This window comes from Gadus chalcogrammus, chromosome 14 (assembly GCF_026213295.1).
Source record: "Gadus chalcogrammus isolate NIFS_2021 chromosome 14, NIFS_Gcha_1.0, whole genome shotgun sequence".
NCBI classification, from domain to species: domain Eukaryota; kingdom Metazoa; phylum Chordata; class Actinopteri; order Gadiformes; family Gadidae; genus Gadus; species Gadus chalcogrammus.
Window position 1 is genome coordinate 1,028,790 of NC_079425.1, and position 9,170 is coordinate 1,037,959.

The window sequence follows — 9,170 nt, forward strand, 5'->3', positions numbered from 1 at the left end:
CTAGCCCTGGTAGGTGACGCTAGCCCTGGTAGGTGACGCTAGCCCTGGTAGGTGACGCTAGCCCTGGAAGGTGATGCTAGCCCTGGTAGGTGATGTTAGCGCTGGTAGGTGATGCTAGCCCTGGTAGGTGATGCTAGCCCTGGTAGGTGATGCTAGCCCTGGTAGGTGATGCTAGCCCTGGTAGGTGATGCTAGCCCTGGTAGGTGATGCTAGCCCTGGTAGGTGATGCTAGCCCTGGTAGGTGATGTTAGCCCTGGTAGCTGATGCTAGCCCTGGTAGGTGATGTTAGCCCTGGCCAGTGATGCTAGCCTGGTAGGTGATGCTAGCCCTGGTAGGTGATGCTAGACCACCAGGAGCGTCCCCACATCAGACTGAGAGGGACTCCCAGGTGAACAGTGGAACTCCGGCCGGGATTTTAACACTCAAGGTACGGGTTCAACTATCTTCTGGTGAGTGTAGAACGGTGAAACTAGAACAGACACGAGTCTGTGTTGACACATTTACAACAGTGGTGTTAAAGGCACTCAGACACCGTAGGGGAGCCTACAATTCAATTACATTTTGCTGCTTCGACTGTTGTTGTGCCAAGAGGGAACATAGATTAGTGTGAGTCTCTCCCTGCCTGTGTGACCGACTCTCTGTATGGTTCCCATCCATTCCCCTCACAGCCTGTCCAGCTGATTCACAGCCTGGGAATGGAACCGCCTGAACATTCATCAGAGGATCCAAAATGGAAGCGCCTTATTTTGGTCCTATTACTCACACATTCTTTTGACCATTGATCTTTCTTTTTGACCACGCGTGCGGGTGCGTGTTCCAGAACCCATGACACTATGCAGAGTGAGACCATTTATCGTTGACCGCAGTGTATCTCTCTACAGCCCGCAGTTTAACCCATCATTAGGAGGTCATGTTCACCCTTCATCACATAAACCTGTCTACTCTTATTATCATCATATATAACTCATATAAAACAATATATAGTAATATTAATACAGGTGATGATGGTAGCATTCCAATAGTAGTAGTAGAAGTAGTGGTAGTATAGTAATAGTAGTAGTAATAGTATAGTAGCCTAACCTAACTCTGTGACCAGGTTAGGGTTAGGCTTTAGCTGAGCAGCTAACAGCCTCACCCTAACCTGGTCCCATGGACACGTGCAGCCACCCTCTGCACGTCACTCTGTGTTCTGTTGGTTATTTGCTTCCAAGATAAGTCACGTGTCAGAGATATACAAAGTCACAGTCCAAACCTGTGACACTTGAAAAGAAAGGAGGCAGGAGCACTTCCCTGGGGACAATGGCCTGGCTCTGGGTGAAACTAGCTACCTGGAATGTTACCTGGGGTTTGGTTTGAAGTACAAAGAAACACTTTCCTCCGCTGTCTTCTTGGATTTTCAAATCTCCAAAGTAAACCGGTGTCATAAACTCTTTCTTCTACATTTGTGGTTTCTATAATGTCCCCTGTGTCCAGGTTATGTGAGTCTAAAGATAGGCGCCTCTACATGGGATGCAATGGGGACCTTTGTTGACATTCTGACTAAGAAGTCGATACCAATTGAACCAGTTCTTCAACAGTTTTGTCACTGTCTCCTCTCCACTCTGCCACCAGAGACATGCCCTCTCTACTCACCCACCTCTCATCAGAGAGAGAGAGAGAGAGAGAGGAGAGAGAGAGAGAGAGAGAGAGAGGAGAGAGAGAGAGGGAGGAGAGAGGAGAGAGAGAGAGCTGGCCTTCATACCGTAGACCGTAGACCTTGTGTGCTCGATGTGCTATATAGTTATGTTACCGAAGACCAGAAATGCGTGAATAACTTGGAGGACCACGGAGATGGAGTCCCCCCCCCAGCACCCTAGCAGAGACGCCCTTTATCTAGTTTAGAGGTCTAGAAGGCTTTAGCTCCAGCCTGAATACCTCCAGGTGTCAACAGGTTGGAATGAATGCTCTAAAATCACTTTTTAATCCCAGTGTGAGTCACTGGCTGACAGTAATCAATCAGTATGTTAAACCAGTCCGTCTTGATAAATCATCAAATAACCTGCTCATTGTTTTAACTGAGGTATCGGCCGCCGAGTCAAAGAATGAATTGCCAAGAACAAACTACTCATCAACATGTCATGCTTGAACAGGTAGATTTATTAATGTTGCATTTATACTTAATTCAGTGAACTGTGTTTGGAACAATATGAGCACAGTTGAACTAATATTTTAAACGTAAACAGTATAAAAGTACTAGCAGGTAGCAGGGTAAAAACATCAGGAAAGTGCATGCAGTTCCCTCTCACCCGTCCTTAAAGGGCTGACATCGCGTCGCCAGGAGTGGCTGTGATCAGCCATTACAAGCCCTTTGGAACCCAGCCTTTTCCTGTGTTTTAGTGACATCAAAGGTTGGATGGATCACCTAGATGTATGATGGATAGATCAGCAACATTTGCCACAGTCAACTGGGTAGGCTGGTAACTGATCTATCCAGCGTACATCTATGGGGACACGCCCCTTGTGATGTCATAAGGCACAGGACAAGACGTATGGATTGTAATGGCTGATCACACTCACACCTGGTGGCGTGATGCCACCCCTTTAAAAACTTAAAACCAGTCGATTAGAATAACTAAATACATTTTGAATTACTTGACATAATTATGAAGCCTTCTCTTCTTCATGTGGTGAACATTGAAACTGAGGTCCCCAATCCGAACAGCATCGAGAACACATTAAAACATGAATAAGAACATATTACTTTTAACGTAGAACTTGATTTTGATTGCAGGTGTGTGTGTGTGTGTGTGTGTGTGTGTGTGTGTGTGTGTGTGTGTGTGTGTGTGTGTGTGTGTGTGTGTGTGTGTGTGTGTGTGTGTGTGTGTCGCCTTGTTGTAATACTTACGCCAGTGCAATCAGAAGACCCCCTGGTCTTTCCTTGTGTCGATGTCCCTCTTCAGCTGGCAGATAGCACAGGCTCCACAGAAGACATACGCAATGTAGTCCTTACAAAGGGATCCCTGGAGATACACGGTGGGTTAAAGCAGTGACCCCATGGATCAGATGGTACGTGTGCGTGTCAACGTATGCGCCCGTCACCCCAACGGGCGGACTCTAACAGGCGCTCTACTGGGACCCACCCGGATGTTGTACTTGGTCCGGTAGACGCCTCTGAGGGCAGGACAGCAGCCGCACAGGCAGCACTCGTCCATGTCGCTAGCGATGGAGCACGCCAGGCAGGGGAAGCAGCACAGGCCGTAGCAGACTGCAACACAAGTGTCGAAGGATCAACTCAGATAACTCCACCACCTTGAGTCTCCCACATCACAAATCAATACGGCGCAGTGATCCGTACATGTGCTGCAGTCGTCACAGATGGAGTAGAGCCCGGTCTGGAAGTCAGACGGGGCAAAGGCGCTTGGCTGTTTGGTCACCGGCATGATCACAGAACTGTCATTAAAAATACAAACTTCGTTAACAATGTTACAATAAACACTCACACACAATTACAATGTATTAAGGTAAATGTAAATCTAAAAGCACGTTAACACATCCATCTTACCGTAGTGAATGGATCCGTAGAGCTGTTGATGCCACTAGAAAGTATTTTGAATGGCCACTGGATACACGGCATTAGAGAGAGAGAGAGAGAAACGCCTTAATATGTCAGTCGTAAACCAGATGAGCAAGAATTCCTCCTCCAGTGATTGACGATACAGAGGTTGGGCCACACAGAGGAATGACCACCCTCTGATCCAAGGAGGCTCCTTCAAGAGTCACAGACGTGTTACCTCTCATATATAACAACATATGTTTACGTTTTCAGACCAAACAACGTTAAATCCTTTCATGCATCAACGTATGATTAAGTTGTTGGCCCATTTTTCCAGGCTTCTTGTGTTGTGTATTACCGGTTCAATGCTCGTTAAAACCCAAAGAGCGAGCTGGCTGTCAGCCTTTAGGGCGTTCTGTTGGTATGCTCAGAGAGCTGTCGCGGCACACACTGTTACAGTGGAACCCATGGTACTTCTCTGTTACAGCCAAGAAGAAGCATCTCTTCATCCTCCTGAACCATGGTTCGGTGGGATGTACTGGATCCTTCACACTACCTGGTTCTGATCCAGTACTGCCCCTTCAGTACTCAGCAGCTCTGGGATCCATTAGTGGGCGGGGGGGGGGGGGGTATACCTTTATGCTTGTCCTCAGGCACACTGAGGAGGGTATGAAAGGGGAAGGGAGAGGTATTCCAAGCATCTTTAGAATCCCACAGGCCTAGAGGCTCTCCAGTGTCTTAGGCGTTGGTTGTTCAGCTGAAGCCTGACCTAATGAAGCACTGGGGGACCCATCTCAGACAAGATGCTGAGCTATTCACACTCAGCTGGAGAGTTGTTTTATTCCGAGGGTCAATCCATGTTTTGGCCGATCTGTCGAAGACTAATTCTCGATTTTTTATGGTGAGAGTGATGTGAGAGGAAAACACAATGAAAGTATCCAAGTAGAAGGCAAAGTCTCCAGGTTTACGTCACCTTGGCATACCTTCAACCTCTGAAAGGTCCATGGAGCGGTAAACAAGTTAAACGAGTCAGGAGGTATCAGACTGGAACAAGCTGAAGGTAAAGGGGGGCCCTGGCCCCTGGCCCCTGGCTGAATCTACTGTATAGATCACATAGGATCCGTCCATCTTGAAAGGGAGAACTTGATACAATTACCTTTTTATCTCTGATCAAACATTGTTGACAAATGGAAAAACCTGACAGCATTTCCCTCCATCCTGCATCCTCAAACCCTTTATTCCACCGTCATAAACCGTTTACGAGAGGGTTTACACAGGTTGCTGTGGGAGTTGAGAATCGATTGACCAAGCAAACACAGAAGGCCAGTGGTTCACATATCATTTAAATTTAATGTTTTCAAAACCATGAGCACTTAACCAGCTGGTTGCCACGAGCAAGGCATGAATTAAACACAGCCAACAGCAAAGGAATCTGCACAATTCTAATAAAAGAATAAATCAATATTTTTTAATTATTTTTTATCTTTTTCGCCAACTATAAGAAATAATGCATAGGCATATGCACAGTTAAGGAAGCTTAAAAAAGGCTCAATAAAGCTTGACCCTAACCTTAACCCCTGTATACAATTAAATATATAAAGCAGCTGGCATCATAACAGCATTCATGAAGGCCATGAGGAAAGTGTAGTGAATTATGGTCTTGTTGGCTTTCCATACTTAATTGCTCCACTGTTGCCTTCAGAGGACTGCTCAGGGAACTCTCTTTCCTGCTTCTATGAAGAGCAGAAACCCGCTCGTTCAACTCCTTTCTTTTCACGGCTCATTACCCCATACCAATCCCAAGCCAATCTTTTTTCCTAGCACCGTTAAAAAAACATCCCCAAATAAAAATACTGAACAATTGGCTTCATCTGCGGTGAGGGCATCGGTACACCAGACCAGACAGGGCCCGAGAAGAATAGAAGCCATTATCGTATCTTGGAGCATTCTTTGAAGAGTTTCACAATTAGAGCTGTTTGCAGCTGTGTTTTTGTAGTAATAACTGGGGCAGTCCTTCTGATGTCATTACTTGGCCGTATTATGAAGTTTGTATTGGGAGCACTATGAAGTTTTAAACCACTGATTTCTCGAATGTACTGACACAGGATTAATTTAACTTCTACCAAGCTTTTCACAACCTCTCCCTTAAAATGTGGAGATTATCTCTAGAATGGTCCACTTTGTAAAGGGGTTCTCTGAAACCCAGCAAACAGTGTTTCTATAACCCAACACCCCGTCACTCTACCAGGGAACTTTGATATCAAACATTTGCATTAGATGATTCATTTTAGATTAATCACCATGATTATGCTGATTATGCCATGCTGGGAATTGGGTTTTGATGTGAATCCAAACATCTTTTGTGATTTGAAAGATGACAGGAGGTTAATGATGAGGTTCAGTTTATTAGCATTAGAGTGGTTTAACTCCCCATGTAGCCAATCAGGAGAAGTGTTGTTCTACACTCAGGTTCAAACAGCACAGTTTGGGTTATGGCAACATTGGCTCTGAACGACACTTATTTTCCACTTCAGATTTTTCATAGTTAAACTTGTATTGTTATCTATGGTTAAGTTTATTGTTTTAAAAAAAATATTAAAAGAAGAGAAAACAACATGTCCTTAAAGTTTTCATAAAGTTTGGCAACTGAAGACTGAACTTGTCTAACATTATGGCGCTCGAAAGCACATTTCAATGGCTCCATCTTATATTTTCCAGCAGAAAGAGAGCAGAGCTTTATTACCGCTGTACTGCAGTAATGACAGAGCAGCCTTGTCCTTCAGATTAATAAATCCTGCTGAAGTGAGTCCCCCCCCCCCCGTTCATGCGACGTCGAGGCAGTAAACCACCTCCTATTCCCCCAGAATCAGCCCAGCCATAGGTTTCCATGCATCAAGGACCGGTGATTCCATGGTTATTGCTCAGCACTGCATCCACACGACTCACCGAGGTTCAAACACTTATTCATAACTTTCGAACAACACCAAAATATTATCATCCTGAATAGAGGAAATGGGAGATTGAGATGGTTCTGTGGTCCGTCCAGTCTGATGTTCATGTTCCTTCAGGTTTTTTTTTTGGTTTTTTTAGGGGTCGCGCACACACACACACACACACACACACACACACACACACACACACACACACACACACACACACACACACACACACACACACACACACACACACACACACACTTACTTACTACTGCTACACTACTTACCACTGTTTCAAGTATTTCTTGGATGGATTCCTCTGGCTACATGTCATTTTCCTAATTGTCAGAAACAATGATCTTATTTACTGAAAGAATGTCAATGCAGGCCAATGATAAATAGTAAAATGAGTAGATATAGGAATATTCAGAAAACAATCAACAAAAAGCATAAAGATAAATGCTATGATATTTTATAGGCTTATGGGGAAATGTGTTCTATAGTGAGGAATGTGTTTCACGTGACTGGATGAAAACAACACAGAAAAATAGTCTTAGTCGCTCATTTCAAGCCGAGTGATTGCAAGTTGATATGATAATGTGATGCATTGTATAAAACAATGTAGGCCATTAATGCATTAACACAAAGAGGCCTGTTCCACATTGTAATGCTATTTGACACCAGATCGCTCCTAACTCCTCGGACCCTCTCCGTGGTTCCTCTGAGCTGGGGGAGTCCTCAGTGACGAAGACTGTAACCTGATCCAGGGGGTCGAACCCAAACAGCTCTCTACAAACCAGCTCTGCACAGACCAGATGTTGTGTTGGAGGTTCAGCGCTGAGCTCTACTTCGAACTCGGTCGTGGCTTTACGCACAATCAGTAGTAACGGGCTTTGGGTCGGGGCTGGTTCAACCTCAACGAGGACTAGTTCTCCTAGTTATACACCCTGTGAACCACAAGCTCACCAGGACGCTGAAGCTTCTCCGACATGGTTTGTTTTTCTCCGCTGGGTTAAGTTCAGAAGGTCCAGTAGTCTCTCGGTTGTGGACTCCGTTAAACCCAGGACTCGGTGTTCGGTGTTGGGTTCAGAGGCTCCATGGCGGTTCTCCTCCTGGTCCTGTGCGCCCTTATGCTCTCGGCCGGCCGGGCGTCGTACCGCGGGCCGCTGCACCCCGAGATGTCCAACGGGACCTTCCACCACTACTTCGTCCCGGACGGGGACTACGAGGAGAACGACGACCCGGAGAAGTGCCAGATGCTCTTCAAGATGACCGACGAGCGGAAGTGTGGTCTGGACGAGGACCACGACTCGGTGATCCGGGACGACTTCACCATCATCAAGCGGCAGATCGAGGACTCTGCCCGGGTCCTGGAGGGCATCGGGAAGAGCATCTCCTACGATCTGGACGGCGAGGACAGCTACGGGAAGTACCTGAGGAGGGAAACCGCGCAGATCAACGAAGCCTTCACCAACTCGGAGAAGTCTCTGCTGGAGCTGGAGGTGAAGTTCAAGCAGAGCCAGGAGAACGAGCTGAAGGCGGAGCACCGCATCCACGACGACTTCCTGGGCATGGTGGTCCACACCCGGGACGTCCTGAAAGACACCCTGGACCTCTCCCTGGGCCTGAAGGACAAACACGAGCTACTGTCCCTCATCATCCGCAGCCACGGAACCCGGCTCAGCCGCCTGAAGAACGAGTACCTCAAGTTCTAGAGGAGGTGTGTGGAGCAGGAGAAGAACGAGTACCTCAAGTTCTAGAGGAGGTCTGTGGAGCAGGAGAAGAACGAGTACCTCAAGTTCCAGAGGAAATGGGGAGCAGGAGAAGAAACAGTACCTCAAGTTCTAGAGGAGCTCTGTGGAGCAGGAGAAGAACGAGGAGTTCGAGGAGAGGAGGTGTCTCATCAGGGATGAACTGTACATTATCTGATTATTATATCTGATCATATACATCAGTTTTAAACGAGGCCTTCAACCGGACAGTAAACTATCGAAGTGATGACGTTGACTGTTCCTCGATGACAGGTGTCACTCACACTTCACTAAACATGGATGTTGGAGGATTACATGTTTACACTATTTACATTATGGTGGGCTGACTTTGCACAGTTCTTGACTGTTTCAATGCTAGATGCCTACATCTGAATAGATGATGTAATCTGTGTTATTGTTAATAATGTATTATTAAAGTTAATAAATACTGTGACTGTCGAATTATTATTTTTTAGATGACAATAATTTGTATTTGTATTTTCTGTAATATGTCTGAAAATAGAGCATCCTATCTATTCTTGTCAAAGTATATTCAAATAATAATATTTGACTGATAAGACTGCAGGCAGCACTTGTGGACTTCAGAGTCAAACGTTTTGTATGGTAACACGTTAATAAACACTATGTCCTCCTAAATAAAGCCCTGTTTTAAACTCAAATGGTCGTGTGCATCCGGATGTTTTATAAACTCTTTCCAGGATCTGCTTGCAGGAGAACAATTAGAAGACTATATGAACATTGCATGTCAACACATGGTAGAACGTGGCTCTCTGTATTATCAGAGGGTTCAAGGTTAGCCATCAACTGGTTATTTTGAGGGATAGCGCACACAAACACACACACACACACACACACGCACACGCACACACACGCACACACACACAAACATACAGGGTCTCTCTATAGATAGATAGAACGAGACTTTCCTGT

General features: G+C 45.7%; 2 protein-coding genes across 2 annotated transcripts; one reads left to right on the top strand and one right to left on the bottom strand.

Annotated features, from left to right (window-relative positions):
- Positions 1-2,095: 2,095 nt before the first annotated feature.
- Positions 2,096-3,617, bottom strand: LOC130403784 (placenta-specific gene 8 protein-like). The gene is made up of 5 exons (XM_056608264.1): positions 3,542-3,617; positions 3,335-3,429; positions 3,120-3,244; positions 2,885-2,999; positions 2,096-2,679 (listed from the first exon to the last, which is right to left on the bottom strand). The coding sequence occupies exons 2-4, from the start codon at positions 3,417-3,419 to the stop codon at positions 2,895-2,897; spliced, it is 315 nt and encodes a 104-aa protein (XP_056464239.1). The 5' UTR covers positions 3,420-3,429; positions 3,542-3,617; the 3' UTR covers positions 2,096-2,679; positions 2,885-2,894.
- A 3,649-nt stretch (positions 3,618-7,266) lies between these two features.
- Positions 7,267-8,914, top strand: LOC130403423 (fin bud initiation factor-like). Its single transcript, XM_056607769.1, has one exon. It carries the CDS (start codon positions 7,566-7,568, stop codon positions 8,181-8,183), a length of 618 nt encoding a protein of 205 aa, XP_056463744.1. The 5' UTR covers positions 7,267-7,565; the 3' UTR covers positions 8,184-8,914.
- Positions 8,915-9,170: the final 256 nt, after the last annotated feature.